This window comes from Chrysemys picta, chromosome 10, assembly GCF_011386835.1.
Source record: "Chrysemys picta bellii isolate R12L10 chromosome 10, ASM1138683v2, whole genome shotgun sequence".
NCBI classification, from domain to species: domain Eukaryota; kingdom Metazoa; phylum Chordata; order Testudines; family Emydidae; genus Chrysemys; species Chrysemys picta.
In genome coordinates this window covers 19,636,716-19,656,156 of record NC_088800.1, presented here as the reverse complement: position 1 = coordinate 19,656,156, position 19,441 = coordinate 19,636,716, and the positions used below count along the sequence as shown (strand labels likewise).

At 42.4% G+C, this 19,441-nt stretch overlaps 1 protein-coding gene across 1 annotated transcript in view; it reads right to left on the bottom strand.

The window, feature by feature from the left end:
* Positions 1–19,441, bottom strand: part of ATP8B4 (ATPase phospholipid transporting 8B4 (putative)) — a 186,316-nt gene that overhangs the window by 87,025 nt on the left and 79,850 nt on the right. The window contains exons 7-8 of the mRNA XM_065558148.1: positions 5,835–5,907; positions 4,508–4,578 (exon numbers count right to left, since the gene is read on the bottom strand). Coding sequence (XP_065414220.1) covers positions 4,508–4,578; positions 5,835–5,907 — 144 coding nt within the window. The remainder of the gene's footprint in view (positions 1–4,507; positions 4,579–5,834; positions 5,908–19,441) is intronic.

Genomic DNA, 19,441 nt, shown 5'->3' with positions numbered 1-19,441 from the left:
TAACTATAAATTGTTTTGCTTCTTTGAACAGAGGACATCATAAATATGATTTAGTCAGAGCCCATCCAGTCATCATGCACAAATTACTAACTGCAATAGGAATGGCAGAGCAGTTACCAGCTGAAAGAGATTAACACCACGGCAAATTTTGATATTTGAGTTATGAAAAAAAAGGTTTTCATAAAAATGTAATAAACCCTAATTTTACAGTAGCTGAAACTGAACTGGGAAAAAGGGGAATTGGAGTCACCCTTTCTTAGGAGGTGGTTTGAGAGAGCTCCCTTTATGGCTAAATACTGATTTACTTACAGGGACCAAAATTTTCCAAACTTCAATCCCTAAAGCTAGGCACCTAAAGAAGTGGTTGCTGAGCAATCGCAGCTGCCACTGACTGTACATTGAACTAATCTCCTTTAGAAAATAGGAAAAATGGGATACCCTGACAGAGGCCTTTATCAGAGTCCTAGATACAGTAACTCCTCACTTAATGTTGTAGTTATGTTCCTGAAAAATGCGACTTTAAGCGAAACAATGTTAAGCGAATCCAATTTCCCCATAAGAATTAATGTAAATAGGGGGGGTTAGGCTCCAGGGAAATTTTTTTTTTGCCAGACAAAAGGCATTAGATACATTTTAAACAATTTTAAACAAACAATTTAATAGAGGTATTAAACAGGCTGGCAGCCCCCCTATCAGCTCCCCTGGCAATCAGCTGGTTTGTGGTGTTCAGGAGACTGGGGAAGGAGCGAGGATGTGGCGCGCAGCCTTCCTCCTCCCTCCCCTGCCTCTTGAACCCTGCATACCAGCTGATTGCTGCGGGCAGGAGGCAGGGGAGGGAGGAGGGAGGCTGTGCGCCGCGTACTCGCTCCTCTCCCCAGCCTCCTGAACGCCGCAAGACAGCTGATTGTCACGGGCAGGAGGCAGGGGGAGCAGGGGGAAGGTGCTGATCCATGGGGTCTGCTGGCAGGCAGGAGGCATAGGGGAACTGATGGGGGGCTGCCAGCCATGGACAAAGCAGGCGGCCAAATGACGTTATAGCGGAGCATTGCACAACTTTAAACAAGCATGTTCTGTAATGGAGCAGGGACATAACATCGAAAGAACGTTAAGCGAGAGGACGTTAAGTGGGGAGTTACTGTATTCCAAATAAAGGGGTCTAGAACTTTGGATGTGTCCTCAACTGCTGCACTTTAAGGCAGGAAAAAGTAATGTTAAAGATCACATACTTTTCTAGAAAGAAGTGCAACGTCTCCTAAGTGAACACACTTGCATATGGTTGGTGGAACAGATATTGGCATATGTAACAATAATAAAATCAAAACAAATTAATGCCTCGATTTTTAGTGCAGGTTAAGCTATGTCCATGTTAAACTAGTACAGTATCTACAAATTTACCAGTATCTAAACCAATGATGTCAGTCATTCACCCCTTGAAAAAAATATATATTACTTTCTTCAAGTTAGAATATTAATTCTTTTAAAGAGGTGAAGTCTGACTTGCAAATATGTGGTTAAGGAAACTATTCCCAACAGTCTCTCTTGGTATTCAGAAACTCAGTATGAAAGGTTCATATAATTAGATATACTATAAAGAAGTTTGTTAGAGTAGGTTTTTTTACTTTGGTTTTATTATGATGATTTTATATGTTTATATATCTATCTGTTATTCAGTTTTATACTTCATTACATTTTTTGGTCTTATGTAAGACTATTTATCTACATGAACTATCATTCACTATCATTCACATCAGACTATTTAGGTTTTTATACTGTCATTTATCACCATGATATCTGAGTATATGGCACCAATGAGCACAAAGAAAAATGTGACTTCCTTAATTATTATTTGTTATTGGTTATTGGTTTCTAGTAGCACCCACATTGCAGTAGGTGCTGTATAAGAACCAAAGACATGAGCCCTGAACTTTGTGATGATCATCACATGAATGTATTTAAAACTGTTACTGCATTTGACACGTACACCATTCACACACTGTTCACCTGTAATTGGAGTTCTCTGAGACAGATTCTACACATTCCCACCCTTGGAATGTGCTAGCAGTGCAGCTCTGATGGTGCAATGCTTCACAACAGTGCCATTGGAACTCTCTCACACCCCTCCTGCCCCTCCCCTCACTGTTCCTGAATGTTCTGACAGAGAGGCTATAAAACAGTGGCATGCTGCTCCAGCTGCTTCGGCTCCTTCCAATGACTCCTCAGGTCCATGGCTGTAATAAGGTCCCTGAGGAAGACAGACGGGGATTGCGAATGTGTGGAGTTCATATAAAAATACTGTGGCTGAAGGTGAGTTTTACACATTTCCACTCTTGGGATAATCTGATAAGCAGTACTGTGAAATGAGGAAGGTGGGACATGGAGCCTTAATTAAACAATGATTGAAGTACTATTCTACAAAACTGCAGTTCGGACCTGGATGCTAAATCAACGGAGTTCAGTGAATGTGTACATACAGATCCAAGCTGCAGCTCTGCAGATTTCAACAATGGTGAAATATTTAAGGAACATCAAAGATATCACTAGTGTCTTAGTTTCTGAAGCAACTGGGGCTGATGCAGGCCTATCTTTATTCACAGAACAGAAATGATTGATATCAGAGGGTTTAGCCACCAGGGCCTTCTGCAATGGAAGGGCATGGAATTGGTTTTGATACTCCTTAGAGATTCTTGGGAGTAAAGGTATGCCGTTGCACCCCATAATGCTTTATAGAAATATGCTTATGAATGTAAATATGACATAATGACATCTGGAATATAAACAGGAGTACTTGTGGCACAAATGGAGTATGTTTCATGCTACATATGCCATGTAACATACTGAATGTATTCATCCCATTCATTTTTATATCTGAAGTTATTAGCATTGGCTCTATGCTCGTATTTAAAGTGTTTGCTGTAGGAAGCACCTAAGGCAAATCTGGTCAACATAGTGTGAAGGGGTTATTCAAGTAATTGGGAGTACGTGGCTAACAATGGACCTTGACAGATGCCAATCCACATCTGAGCTTTCCTGGGAACATTCAAACTAGCATGTGGACAATGTTGTCGGCCTGTAAAGAACTGAGTCATGCATGGACATGTGACTTGCCCATGTGACTCCAAAACTCCATCTTGTAGCTGTAATTCCACACAGAGGGAGAGACGGGTTTCCATCCACAAGAAAGAGACTATACAAGCCCCACGGAAACCCCCCCATTTTGTCTTCAGCTGGCTCAAGAGATAGCCTCTCCACCCCAAAGGATGACTGAAAGAAACTAGAACAAAGGACAGTAACTACAGGGGTGTGAGTGATTTCTGGACCCAGACTAGAAGGAGGCTAGTCTGCCAAAGAGGCTTATTGGAACATCTCTGAGGGTGAGATATACCTGCATTTAGTTTCCTACTGTATTAGGCTTAGACTTATGTGTTTTATTTTATTTTGTTTGGTAATTTACTTTGTTCTGTCTGTTATTACTTCAAACCACTTAAATCCTACTTTTCGTATTTAATAAAATCACTTTTTACTTATTAATTTACCCAGAGTATGTATTAATACTTTGGGGGTAAAATTGATTTATACAGGGTAAAATTGATTTATTTAGGATTTGGATCCCATTGGGAGCTGGGTATAGGAGTGCTGGAGACAGGAGCACTTCTTAAGCTGTTTTCAGTTAAGCCTGCAGCTTGTGGGGGATGTGGTTCAGACTTGGATCTGTGATTGCAGCAAGCAAGCGTGTCTGGCTCAAACAAGGCAAGGTACTGAAGTCCCAAGCTGGCAGGAAAAACGGGCTCAGAGATAGTTTAGGCACATCAGGTTGCAGTCCCAATCGGGTTTCTGTGATGCAACCCGTCACAAAAGCTTCTACATATTACGCACCAAGAAGGAGCGTGTCCTTTTCCTAAGTATGCTAGATACCTTCCATCTTTCCCAACTCTGGCCATCAGAGGTGGGAAAGATGGAAGGATAAAATCCTAGCCACTTTCCTTTTGGAACCACCGTAGGATCCAGGAGACTGCACTGGGGTGCAGAACCTAGTGGAGCCTCAATAAATAAAAATAAAAGAAAGAATTCAAATAAAATAATACAATATGAAGACTAAACTCACTCCAAAACTAACCAAGAACTAAAACTATCCAATGGCACTGTTGATTGAAGAAGTGGATCCAGGGAGGATCCAGTCTCCACAACCACAATGGGAAGGAACAGAAGAAACTGGAGTGTCACACCTCCATTTATATCCTTACCCTCATAACATTCAGGAATAGCAAGAGGAGGGGTAGAAGGGGGTGCAAAAGTGTTCCAATTTCCCTGCTATTAAGTGTAAAACTGTCAGAGCTGCACTACAAGCATGTCCCAAGGGTGGGACTATGTAGCGGCACTTGAAGAAGAACATTAGGAATAAAATATATCTGTGATCAATAGCTGGTGTCCACATGCCATTCACACATAAATAATATATTTTTAAATGTATTATGTTATTCTGTTAACTACTCTAACAGATTAAACTTACCCATCAAGCTCAGCTGTTTCAATGTAACAGAGACCATGTGGTTCACTGCTAGATAGAAGTAATAAATCAGCCTGTAAAAAAAAGTGATGTTAAATATATTCTGTCATCTCAAAAAGGATTGAGAAAAGGCTCATATAAGATACAAAAAAAGTTCCAAGATACACCACCATGTTCTCTGTAATTTTTCTTATCTAGATATATAGCACAAATACTACTTTAAAATTCTCAATGTCTGAAATTTTTTCCCCTAAATTATCAAACAGAGAAAACATACAAACAGACTTTATGGACCAGTCCCTCACCTGGTGTAAATTGGCATAGCTCCAATGACTTCAATAAATCCATGAGATGGCTTAATTGACTTTTTTTTACATAAGGTCCAGATCTTTAGACAGTGTAAATCAGTGTACTTCCATTGAAATTAGATGATAAACTGGTCTAAAATTTGTAAAATTGAGTATTTTCATATTTAAAATGGTTCCCAGTCATGAACATTAAGGTTTTGCAATGAAAAATTCCTGCAGGATTTTGGGTACAGGTGATTCAGCATACCATTCATGCATAGTGCCTTCACTACCAGATAGGACTAGAAAAAGTTATTGCTGTGTTGGTGATGCCAGTACTTCACATCATAAGAAGTGTCCCCACTTTTACTTGACAGATCATAGTTTTTTTTAAAGAGAATTTATAATATAATAGACCTTGACAGGATGAGCTGTAAATACACTTTTAAGCCCTTATTTTACATAGGCACAAAGGAGTAAGTGAAGAGTGGTTTTCTATACATGTAAATAAAACTTTAAACATTACTCAGATGTATATTTGTGTTTGATTACAATACCGTCCTCCTGAGAAAAGTATTTTAAGTTACATAGCGTCAAAGTAAGGGCTTGTCTACACTACCCTGCGGGGTCGATCTAAGATACGCAACTTCAGCTACGTGAATAGCGTAGCTGAAGTCAGCGTACTTAGATCTACTTACTGCGGTGTCTTCACTGCGGTAAGTAGACGGCTGACACTCTCCCATCAAAACCGCTTGTGCTCCTCATTCTGGTGGAGTACCGAAGTCGACGGGAGAGCGCTAAGCGGTCGATTTATCGCGTCCATACTAGACATGATTAATCGACCCCCGCTGGATCGATCGCTGCCCACCAATCCGGCCGGTAGTGTAGACAAGCCCTCATTTCCAAAGGGGGTGTCAATGCATATGGGAAACAAGGGGCAACAGCCACACAATATACACAGAAAGTTAGAGCGAGGCAAGTATTTGTTACCATTTTATTTCTTCGTGACATGTACTATGAAAGAAAATATCAGAACTACTTACAGCTACAAATGTATTATTCTCCAGTTTAATGATGTCACCGGGTCTTACATTCATCCATTTTTCATTCTGTAATCTATGAAAGATAAAACGCACACACATACACACTTTTTCTAGAAATATGTTTAGTGAGAGATAGTAATTTACACTTGTAGTCTTAAGGTCATTTACAAGGTATTAAATATGCACTATTACACTACAAAATCAATGCTCAGGGTGCCTTACTCAAAATAAACACTATGTTCCATTATTAACAAATCATCTGTATGACAAACTACTGACTACTATCCATTTTAAAATTATTTCTGTTGGTGATAACATTAGTAAAGACTTTATTCAGTAAGATCCCTACCAGATTCCTGTATACTAGAAGGATCTTTGTCATAATCATTGCACATATGACTGGAGAGCAGGAAACAGAGATGGAGAAGGGAAACGAAAACATGAAGCAGCAAAGTGGGGAGGAAGATTTAGATGCATGAGATAAGACATGGAAAAGAGAAGGAAAGAAAATAATGAGAACAAAGAAAACAGAAGAAAAAATTAAATAGCAAGCTGTTTTCAAGCTTGCTTGAACAAGTATTCATTGTTGCTAACATTTGAAAAACTCTTCCATGTTTGCACTGGCTAATTCAAATGCATTATAAATAGGGCCCTACCAAATTCATGGTCCATTATGGTCAATTTCATGGTCATAGGATTTTAAAAGTCATAAATTGCATTATTTCAGATATTTAAATCTGAAATTTCACGGTGTTGTAACTCTAGGGGTCCTGACTCAACTCTGAAGGCAGCAGCGCAGAAGTAAGCGTGGCACGGTATGGTATTGCCACTCTTACTTCTGCGTTGCTGCTGGTGGGGCGCTGCTTCAGAGCTGGGTGCCTGGCCAGCAGCCTCCACTCTCCGGCCACCGAAGGCAGTGCAGAAGTAAGGGTGGCAATACCACAACCCCCTACAAGAACATTGGGACCCCCAGTTTGAGAAACACTGTTCTCCCCCGTGAAATCTGTATAGTATAGGATAAAAGTTCACAAGAGACCAGATTTCATAGGGGAGACCAGATTTCACAGTCCATGGTATGTTTTTCACAGCCATGAATTTGGTAGGGCCCTAATTATAATGCAGCAAAGGTTCTGCAATTATTAGATATTGCCTTGAATCGGAAGGGCAGAAATAAATGGGGCCCTATTGACATTTTTGCAAGGATTCCCCAAAACTGTAGTGAGCCAGAGGGAAAGCAGACCATGTGCATCAATGTAACTTTCAGATGCTTTTGTTTAAAATTCACTAAGATGTCAGAGAGCTTGTGTCCTATTGCAATGAAGCATTAATAAAGTACTTCTCTGTAGTGATAATATAGCAGTACTGACCGATTCCAGTCAAGTTCAGAATAAAGATGGGTTATTACAAGGTAGTAATAAAGGTTGGTTTTATTTTTAGCTAAAAAAAATCTAATTTACTTGTCTTATAGGCTGGAAAACAGTTTAAATATTTATACAACTGTGAAATATGCCCTGCACTATCAGCATGCTAGGTCATTTGGCTTAGACATTCGAAGAACTTCTCTTTAATACTGATCCAAGTACATGTTGTTCTGGAAAGTTTTCAATAGCAGCATTTTCATCTAGAGCCAGAGTTCACTCGTTTTCAAGCTCTCTTCTCCTCTGTACTTTATCTTAAGTGGGGAAATGTATGTTAGTTGCAGCACATTTAACTTAATTTTATTTAGTTTTTCAGGTGCACTTATATATTTGGATAATCTTTAAAGGAAACAGTTGTAGGGAATGTAATTTATTTGCAATATTGTTTCTCATGCTAATTTGTAGGACAAAATTGGAGGGAAAATTTAATTGATAAAGAGAGAAGTTTTAGTCATCATTTATAGTCCAAATGGGTCCTTACACCCGAGTTTCATGATAATTTGTATCCCAAACTAGAGGCAAATATCATAGTTTGGGCCCAACTCTAATTGACATTAGTAATCTGTTGTTAATCTAGTGATTATAAAATCTGTTTAAAGAACGTTAATCCCAGCAAGAGCTGAAAGTGCTGGAGAGTTAGTGCTCTGCTCAGAGATAAAGCATAATCTTGCTCTTCAAATGATCTCTAACAGGCAACTCAGAACTGCAGCCAGTCCTCCCCCAGCAGAGAGACAAGTCACCATGACATTTGAGGGCTAAGGATTCAAGAGGAATCCAGGAAACCACTAAGCAAACCCACTTACTAATATTAACATTAGCCTCTTACACATACTGAAAAAGTCAGAAAATCCAAAGCTATGGCTCATGCTTTGCCCTGAAATCATTCTGTTCTGGAGGGATAAGAGTGGGGAGCTCACATCATCCTGAAATATGGGGCAGCCTCAGGCTCAATCATGAATTTTTTGGCTTTTAACAGCACTGCAACTATGCTATTTAAATATGATTTTTAAACAGTAAAACATCCCCAGGGGATGTTCAGGCTTGGGGTTTTTTGTGTGTTTTTAAAGGAACTTTTTTTCTGGAAGGTTTTTAGCAGTGTAGTGCGAGCCCGGTGAGCTTGAATCTGTAGACCCAGGCTCTGAGATTTGCTGCCATAGGTTTTAAAATACAGTGTAGATGTACCCTAATTAGCCTTCCCTGAAAGCAGTCTCTACTGGCTCTACATAGGTCAACATGGAAGGTGGAATGGAGGATTAAAATGAGGCCGTGAGATCTCCAACTATGTAGATCCAGTCATTGTAACAGATTGTGCAAACAATGAAGAAGAGCAATCCAAAGGTTCCACTGTAGCCCTGCATCTTGGCCAGATTTGAGTGTTAATTCCCCTCTCCAAAAACTGTACATTTTATATCTCAATTTATTTGGAGTGGTGACTTCATGCATAAAGCAGTATATATTATGTTTAATTTTAAATCAAGAAACTCCACACATTTCACCCACAAAGACAAATTACTCTGGCTTTATGCAGGGGCCATAAATTTAGTCCAGTCATTTTAAAAATTAATTTACATACCCAACCACACCCAAAGCCATCACTCTGCCCTGTTGGATCACTGCAATATGTTGTTGTGCTATGCTTTAAATGTGTATGCAACTGAAGGCTGACAGCTCCAAAAGAGTTGATGATCCCTTTTAGTTACATAAGCAGAATGTGCTATATTGTGTGTAGAAAAAAAATCCTTCGGACAACATCTGAAAACTATATACTAAACAGCAGATACCAGTTTGGACCTAGATTGTCTTGGACATTTTGATTAGTTCACTTAACACATCAGAAAAAAATATTAAGCTGCACTAGTTGGAAAGGGAGAAGAGACAGAACATTTAGGGTGGGAGTTTCAAATGAGTTAAGGGAGTTAAGTATTAGAGGGGTAGCCGTGTTAGTCTGGATCTGTAAAAAGCAACAGAGAGTCCTGTGGCACCTTTAAGACTAATAGATGTATTGGAGCATAAGCTTTCGTGGGTGAATACCCACTTTGTCAGACGGGACTCTCTGTTGCTTTTTAAGGGAGTTAGTTACCCAACTCCCACTGAATGCCAATGGGAGCTGGAAGCCTAAACCCCATAGAATCTATAGAAAATCCCAGCCTAAATTGATTTCAAAATGGGGAGAGATTGAGAGAGAAACACACAGTGAGAATGAAAAAGATAATGCATCAGAGCACATGAACTGCTTTGGAGCTCTGTGTCTATTAACGCTTTTAAATTTTGCTTTTTTACTTTCCTGTAATGTCCTCAATGAGTTCAGGGAGTACAGAGTTCAAATCATGATTCTGTGGATAGATATTATCCCAATTAAAATGTCAAAAGACTGAGGAACAAAATGCTCACTATTCTGATATTTCTACTCCTTTTCAAAATTCAGCTCTGCCTAACAGGTCACCTCATGACACATGGAATCTTGTTCCACTCCCACATAAGGAAACCATAAGGATTCACTGGAGCCCCGTGGATTCACTGTACGTGCATTACAGTGACTCCAGTAGAAGCCAGGCTTGCAAATACAGCCATTCAATGAATACAGAGAGATTTGGACAGGGCTCAAAATGCTTCTGGCATTTTTGCCACCATTTTGTGGCGAGGGCTGCTAGAACTGCATCTGTAATGGGGCTCCCAGATGTCCTGGTACCAATTTGGGCAGTCTGATGAGCGTACCAGTTTGTTTTGTTTTTGTGGAATTCCCTAGTGTAGACGAGATTTAATTTCATCTCTGGAAAGTGCCACGGTGAAATATATAAATGAAGGATTATGATGATAGAGCAAAATACAATTTAAACATCAGGATATTGGTGGCAACATATCTAGTGCTTTTTGTATGAACCGCCACTTTAGCATTTTCCATTAGCATTTGACGTAACAAAATCCCACTTCTTGGGGCTCAAGTATTAAAAAGCATCTTAGGTTAAAGATCAACTTTTACCGAAGTCTGAGTTTTCACTTAACAGTTACAATTTCTTGTTCTGAAGACACATTTGTGAATTAGTTCTCCTTGCAGAGACCATACTTCAGAGTATATAAAATGTGTAACATGGAACAACAGTACCTATACTTTAAAAACACCAGTACAGAATAAACCGTACTCCCTCCGGAAGGGAATAACCTGACCTGCTGTGGTACCAATACACAAGACAGCATTAGATTAGCCATTCAGATGCCCCTAGTGGGGCTCTTAACCAATCAGTCTGTACTAGAGATGGTCAAGAGAGAGCAGAATGTTGAATTTGGAAAAAAAACTAATTATGCAGTTCAGCAACTAATACGATGTTATGTGCAATGCAAAAAAACAAAATAACAGTGTTTCTCCAGGGGTTGGTCTGGTATGGTTAAGTATCCAGCATTGCTGGGGTAAAAAATGTAAGTTGTAAATATCCATTTAGACACAAGCAAATCTGGTCCTAGGCACATGCAATACAAGCTACTGTTTGGTCCCTATACTTCTGTACTCCCTCTAAATCCCCCATATTTTTGTGCTGATTTAGCAATTCACAGGGTGACCCACTCTCCACTCCAGAAGCCGGTCTGACAGTTGGAGGAAATTTACTGCCAAATGGGATTGGAGTGGAGGAAATCCACTGCTGAATCCTCCCCCCGCCTCTGCCCTTCTCAGATAGCTTGGGGCCCCACCAATCATAAAACTATCCCTGATCAGAATTGCATCTAACAAGAAGAGTCTCTCCCTACTCAGGTAAGGCAATAGATTCATAAACAAGTAGTTGCCAAACATTACCTGAAACTATTTTCATGCTATGCTGTTAGGGGAAATTGTGTGAACTAGGCATCTACCTAGTTTTCTATCAGTTTTCTTTAGTTGCCTCTTCTGTTAATAAGGATATCAACTGTAAATATGTAGCACCAACCTACTAGAAAGCTTCCAACTTCATTGATGTTTTTTATGAATTCCTGTTTGATAACATCCACTTCTTTCTGGGGAGGCAGCATTGTATCAACGATGCATTATCTTGATTCCACTTGTACATAATATGCAGTCATTCAAAGAACAACTGCACACAATAGCTTAATTTAACAGAGGATCAGGGCTCCAACAAGTCTAATACTAAATATTTTAAGCTTTGCACAAACATTTATATGCAAGTCTTATACAATGGGACAACCATGTCTGGAAGAGCAAAACAAACGGCCTGAAATATATTGATTAAACTGCTGCCTTTTGAAACAGGCCATAGTTCTATGGACTGAAAGCTTATCCATCCCGGGGGAAAGGGCTTTCTTTTTATTGCTATTTTTAACAGGAACTCAGTGCTATTCAATGGAATTCATACTAGACATACTACGCAGGGGAGCAAAACATCCCTACGCCCACATTGTCCACTGATCACTCCCTGCCCATTGCATCTCTACTTGTTTCTATTATCACTGGGATTATTCTCTCTTTTTGTTTGCTCTTGTACTGCAACTCTTCCAAGTCTATGTTACAGTCCTTCCATTTGTTACATTCGATTGCTTGAGATTTATTTATTGGTAACTATTTTTGCCATTTGAGACATTTTTGTTCTGTGACTGCTTTACATTAATACATTATTTACTATTCAAAAGTCTGCTTAAACAAATGAGCGATCAGAAAATAGCTGGTCTTTAATATCTTCAGAATATATGTTATTTATTTAAAAATAATCAAAACCAAAACAATTCAATTTTAAAGAAAAATCTTCACAGACTCATTCCAGAAAAACAAATATTCTGCCTCAGTGGAACCTCAAACTGGCCTAGCCCTCAGGAAATCAGATTGGGGACCTATGGTTTTATTTATGAAAGTCATTTACAGTCAAGGAACTCAATATTTCATCTTACTGTGAGTTGATTTGGCAAACCTTCTGTAAAGTTAATGTTTTGGCACCATGGATTGCTTTGCCTACATGTTATAACCACAAAACAAGCAAGAAATAACTACACCCAAGAAGGATAGAAACAGAAAGAAGAAAGACTGTTGTCACCGTGCTCCGTTTCAAAAATAACTTCATCATAGCTGACCATGAGCATTTCTCCCAGAGATGATGCTTATACTGTACATTCTAATAAAAAGAATTAGAAGTATCTCTAATAGAATCACCTGGTGACTACCAGCAATGATACAGTTCATATTTTCACTAGCTCCATATAAATTAAATGAAAACGTTACTGTGCCTAGTTCTCAAATCATGTCCTTGTTTACAGTAGTGGTGTGGCATCCATTATACTTCAAAGCAGTGGTCACCAACCCATCAATCACGATCAGCTGGTCAATCCTGAAGCCTCTGCCAGTCAATCACGATCTCCAGGCTGCTAAAAGTCCAGTGGCACAGTGGGGCTCAGGCAGGCTGCCTGCCTCCCGTGGCCCCACGCCACTTCCGGAAGCGACTGGCTGCTGGCACATCTCTGCAGCCCCTGGGTGGGGGTGGGAGGCAGCTCTGCGTGCTGCCCCCGCCCCAGCACCGTCCCTGCAGCTCCCATTAGCCAGGAACCAGCCAATCGGAGCTGCAGGGGCGCCACTTGTGGGCGTGCCACTTGTGGGCGCAGGCAGCCCATGGAGACATGCTGCCCCCCTTCCTCCAAGGGCTGCAGAGATGTGCCAGCAGCTGGCCGCTTCCGGGAACAGCGTGGGGCCACAGCAGGCAGGCAGCCTGCCTGAGCCCCGCTGTGCCGCTGGCCAGAAGCCGCCTGTGTAAGCGCCTCCCGGCTGTAGCCTACACTCCTCACCCCCTCCTGCACGGCAACCCCCTGCACTGAACCCCCTCCTGCACCAAATTCCCTGCCAGAGCCCACACCCATCACCCTCTCCTGCACCCCAACACTCTGCCCCAGCCTGGAGCCCCCTCCTGCACCCAAACTCTCTCCCAGAGCTTGCACCCCTCACTCCTGCACCCCAACCCCCTGCCCCAGGCTCAGCCTGGAGCCTCCTCCCACACTCTGAACCCCTTGGCCCCAGCCTAGAGCCTGCACCCCCTCCCACACCCCAACCCCCTGCCCCATCCCAGTGAAAGTGAGGGTGGGGGACAGCAAGCGAGGGGGGAATGGAGTGAGTGGGGCAGGGCCTCAGGGAAGGGAAGGGGCCTCAGAGAAGGGGCGGGATAGATCCTGGGTTGATCTTAAATTCAAAAAGTGATCTTGTCCATAAAAAGGTTGAAGACCACTGCCCTAGAGGCAGGGCCAGGTTAACTCTCCTGTGGGCCTGGGGCTATTAGATTTTGTGGGCCCCTGTATACAAGTCTTTTTCCTGGGAGGGAGCTTGGTGCTGAAGGGGGCTGGGGCAGGGGATTGAGGTGCAGGAGGAGGCAGGGGGTCTGGGAAGGAGTTTGGGTGCAGGAGGGGGATTCTGATATTGGTGGGGTGGAGGAGGGGGTGCGAGGTTCAGGCTCTGGCCGGGAGGCACTTACCACAGGTGGCTCCCGGCCAGCGGTGCAGCAGGGCTCAGGCAGGCTGCCTGCCTGCCATAGCCCCATGCTGCTCCCGGAAGCAGCTGGCTGCTAGCATGTCTCTGCAGCCCCAGGGGTAAGGGAACAGCCCTGCCTAGAGGTACCTAGAACCCACCTGGGTCTGTTAGCTCCTATGATGAACCATTATAGCAGTCACTCTACTCCAAAAGAGGTGGGGATACCATTAGGAAACAATAATTATTATATTTAGGCCATGACAAAGCTATTCTTTTAATTCCTTCAGCATGTCCAGGCTGAGCCTGAAGCTATATCAGGGAGTCACTGAGTGAAAGCTTGAGACTTATTCTGGACATGGACATTGAAATCACCCCGAAAAATAAGTCTTGATAACTCATGAGATGAGAAGAACTCAAATCACAGAGAACTCCAAAGCAGTAGCAAAGTTGTCTGGATATCATCAACATTCTTTGGGGCAGATTCTCAGCTGTTGACTTCAATGGAGCTATGACACTTTACACTAGTTGACGATCTCCCTCCCCCCACCTCCCCGCTACATTTTATCCTGGGATTTGCCTATCAAATGGACACACACAAATTATTCTGTCTTTCAGTGGGGCAGTACCCACATGTCAGGCAAGATGCACAAAGCATAGGCATAACCCCACCCCAACCCATGCTAAAGCTTGTGCTGAACCAAATATCTTATTGGATAAAGGCAACCAAAATAGGGCTGATGGTATTATCCAGCCAGGCCACAATAATATAAGTAGGGTTGTTGTTTTGCCAAATACGAATCTTCAAAAAAGGAACAGATGAACAGTCCAGGCCTTTTTATCTGAAACTGGACAAGTTAGAAAATACTGGCATCTGGTATTAGTATAAGTAAACCCTTTACTTGTGTACTAGCTGCCAAACAGCATAGTGCTTCCCAAGTTTGCAAACAGTAATTTTTGATAATGAAAAAACCTACAGGGTTTTCAAGCCAGGGGGTGAGAATAAAATAACTCAAACGTATTTTAAGTTTTGACAGGTCAGTAAAAGAGTCCAGACCAAATCACCCCACCTCTTCTCACACCCCGTAAATGCCAGATACCCTTTAATACTCATTTTATAAGGCTTGTGGGGCAGTGTTTCAGTGGGACCTTAGTCCTGCCTCCCTTTTGTGGGAATAATTTTACATTAATAAAAATTGTGCACACATATTTTGCACCTGCAACCAGAAACACAAATCCTATCATCATTTGGGTGCCCATTTCAAGTTTTGTTATGCTTTGCACCCACAATTAGAATTATAGAATCGTAGCACTGGAAAGGACCTTGAGAGGTCATCTAGTCCAATCCCCTGAACTCATGGCAGGACTAAGTATTATCTAGACCAGTGTTTCCCAAACTTGGGACACCGCTTGTGTAGGGAAAAGCCCTGGTGGGCCGGGCCAGTTTGTTTACCTGCCATGTCCGCAGGTCTGGCCGATTGCGGCTCCCACTGGCCGCAGTTCGCTGCTCCAGGCCCATGGGAGCTGCTGGAAGCGGCGTCCAGTACCTCCCTCGGCCCGCGGCAGGTAAACAAATCGGCCCGGCCCGCCAGGCCCTTTCCCTACACAAGCGCCGTCCCAAGTTTGGGAAACGCTGATCTAGACCATCCCTGACAGGTGTTTGTCTAACCTGCTCTTTAAAATCTCCAATCACGGATATTCCACAACCTTTCTAGGCAATTTATTCTAGTGCTTAACCACCCTGATAGGAAGTTTTTCCTAAAGTCCAACCTAAACCTCCCTTGCTTCAATTTAAGCCCCTTGCTTCTTGTCCTATCCTCAGAGGTTAAGGAGAACAATTTTTCTCCCTCCTTCTTATAACCACCTTTTATGGTCTTGAAAACTGTTATGTCTCCTCTCAGTGTTCTTGTCTCCAGACTAAACAAACCCAATTTTTTTCCCTCATAGGTCTTGTTTTCTAGACCTTTAATCATTTTTGTTGCTCTTCTCTGGACTTTTATCTAATTTGTCCACATCTTTCTGAAATGTGGTGCCCAGAACTGGACACAATATTTGAGTTGAGGACTAATCAGTGCCGAGTAGAGTGGAAGAATTCCTTCTTGTGTCTTGCTTACAACATTCCTGCTAATACATCCCAGAATGATGTTTGTTTGTTTTTGTAATTAGTTGCAGATGCAGAAAAGAGGACATCATTTGAATTGAATATCTGTATCTTCAGGTGAAATAACTCAAGAACAAAATCTTTCCTACCCTGTTTCCCCGAAAATAAGACAGTGTCTTATATTAATTTTTGCTCCCAAAGATGCGCTAGGTCTTATTTTCAGGGGATGTCTTATTTTTCAGAAATGAAAAATGCCTTATTATCGGTGGATGCCTTATTATCGGGGAGGTCTTATTATCGGGGGGATGCCTTATATTACAACGAGAGGCAAAACTGTAAGTAGGCCTTATTTTCGGAGGATGTATTATTTTCGGGGAAACAGGGTAGTACATTGACAAGATATACAGCTACAAGAGAGTATTACTGGAGTATTTTCAGACCTGTCACTACTATTTAGCTTCTTGATAAATGCTGACTATTAGATCCCAACAGCAGGAAGGATACAAATGGAATAGTTCGAATTGTGTTGAGATTTTTAAAATATAATTTGGGCGTTTAAATACTAGCGAATGTACCACCAGCTGTAATACAATTGTAATTTTGGAGCTCTGAAACAGACTTACCATTTTTGACGTCTAAGTTCTCCACAACTCTAAAACTTGCTCCCTCTCTTCACCCCCTCCCCAGCCCCGGGTCTGCCAAAGACTGAATTAGTTAACCTAAGGGCACTTTGCAATGTTCACCTTTTATTTGCAGTCTTTTTGTAAGATGACAGTTTGAAGCCTGTGTGTGGTTATTACTACTTGATTATTTGGGGCAATTATTCTTCTGCCTGGATGGCTTTGGCTGGGTGGTTTGCTATGTTATGTGGATTTTATTATGTTTTTTCTTTGTTTCTATTTAAGTATTATAAATGGACCTATAGTCAAATGATAGGTGCTTTACCCAACCAATAAATAAAGTCTGTAGGAGTGTCATAGTTTCTTTGGGCTAATATATCATTGCTTACTATAAAGTAACTGTGAAAATATGTTTCACTGACCTTTGCTTTTAAACAAAGGGATTTGTGCTCAAAGTTAAAATGAAGCTTACAGACTGTTTTGAAGTATCTATATTCAAAGCGAAATACAACAAAAAAATGCTTAGAGTGGCTAAAATGATCAAAAACATATTTTTAGTTTGAATGCAAATTTTTATAACACTGCAAACATCAGGGAAAGAGAATTCACAAAAATCCCAGCCCTTCATTTTGTAGTTTGGCATTAACTGTTCTCCAGATACATCTCACCACTTCTCAGACACTTATCAATTTAATGTCTGCGCTCACTAAGCAGACAGTTTCATATGGTTCACTCAGCCCAGAACATTGAACAGAATCCAATACACCTACAATCCTGTGAGTAGAATTCACCATTGTTAGTCATGTGAGGATGGGGGGAGAAGTTAGTGAGAGAAAGGGACGCAATTGCTGATGGGCTGCTCACTGAGAGTGGAATCTCAAGGAAAAGAAACAAGGAGGAAGAAAACTTGGCACAGCAGACATAATCCTACCACAGCATATTAAGACAAGTGCCAACTGCGACTGATATTGTTCAAGGCTAGTGCTGCAGATTTGTCACAGCATTTTTTAATCAAAAAGTCACCATCAGTCATGGTAAATCTAGTAAAAGTCACAGGTTTAAGGGTTTTGGGGGAAGTCACGGGAGCGCCATTTAAAGGAGAGGTCCACATGGCGGGGACAGGTCCTGCCCTTGGGTGGTGGGAGGCCTGGGGGCAGGAGAGTTGTACAACAAGCCTGCCCAACACTCACCCTGCAGCAGCCGCTCCTGTACGGCAGACCTGACCCAGCTCCCTGCTCTGGCCTGTTGGCTCTCGCCATAGCGTGCAAGCAGGGTCCTCTCCCTGCGACACCCTGCCATCCTCTGGCCCTGGTGCCATCAGATCACCTGCCCCAAGCTGGGCTGTGGCAGAAAAAATGGTAGGGCCACAAACCGGGTGGCCCCTCAAGGTTCATGGCCTATAAAATCATGCACACCAAGAAAAATCCCTGACATAAAGAGTCACGGACAAAATGAAAAATCACTCTCTGTGACATTTTTATCACTGTGATATCCATGACTCTTTGCTATCTGAAGGATTAATGTTCTATTTTTAAAAAGACTTCACAAGTAGTTCTTGCTGATGCCACATGTTGCCCAGTCATTTGGTCAAAAGAAGCATGATTTGGGCTTGGGCCTGGGCATAGCTTCCTTCTGTACTTGGTGTGCAATGCAAAAAACAAAATTGTAATGCAAGAGACAGAAATAGTTGAAAATTTCATTTTGCAACAAAGAAAACACAGCTCCCATTGACTTCATGGAGCATCCTATCAGCGCTTCGCAGGAGTGAGCTCTTTGTGCATAATAATCTACAGCAGGGGTCGGCAACGTTCTGCACGCGGCTCGCCAGGGTAAGCACCCTGGCGGGCTGGGCCAGTTTTATTTACCTGCTGACGCGGCAGGTTCGGCCGATCGCGGCCCCCACTGGCCGCGGTTCGCCGTCCCGGGCCAATGGGGGCGGCGAGAAGCCGCGGCCAGCACATCGATCGGCCGAACCTGCCGCGTCAGCAGGTAAATAAAACTGGCCCCGCCCGCCAGGGTGCTTACCCTGGCGAGCCGCGTGCCAAACGTTGCCGACCCCTGATCTACAGTATATATCGGGGTGGCCAACCTGTGGCTCCGGAGCCACATGCGGCTCTTCAGAGGTTAATATGTGGCTCCTTGCATAGGCGCCAACTCCGGGGCTGGAGCTACAGGCACCAACTTTCCAATGTGCTACAGGGTGCTCACTGCTCAACCCTTGGCTCTGCCCCAGGCCCTGGCCCCACTCCACTCCTTCCCCCAAGGCCCTCACCCCTTCCCCTGAATCTGCCGTGACCTTGCTCCTCCTTCCTCCCCCCACCCCCGAGCCTCCTGCACACCACAAAACAGCTGATCGTGGCAGGTGAGAGGCGCAGGGATGGAGGGTTATGTGCTGATCGGCTGTGCTGCTGGCGGGTGGGAGACACTGGGGGTGGGGAGGGAGCTGACGGGGGGCTGCTGACATGTTACTGTGGCTCTTTGGCAATGCACATTGGTAAATTCTGGCTCTTTCTCAGGCTCAGGTTGGCCACCCCTGATATATATTAATAAACCTTAATTCAGATCACTGTGGTGTTCTGATATAAATATGATCATATAAATTTCTCCTACTGATAGCCTGTTCCCTTTATGAAATAATAATTTGTCAGTGAGAAACATAACTGACTTTCACACCAAAGAAAGAACATTTTTGCTTCACTTCTAAAAACAAGTGCCAGAAGAGAGAGCAAATTCTCTCTAAAGAGCCTACATATATGCAAAAACATCTCTCTACATGAACAGGACCACTTGGGCAAGGGAACTGCTCTTGCAGATGGAAAACTATCCTCATAATTTACTATATAAGGGCAAATGGGTCCAGTCACTTGGTGTTCTTAGATTTCCAAACTATTTAATAATGCAATCTGTTGTTAATGAAAAAGTGACAGTGCTGCCAGTTTGTCAAATCTCCTGGGAGAGCTGTTTGTAAAACACTTCTTCTCAAAAGAAGAGATGAAAAGAGCCAGACTAGAGATTGTCCGTAATGCTCTTCCCATTAAGGATCC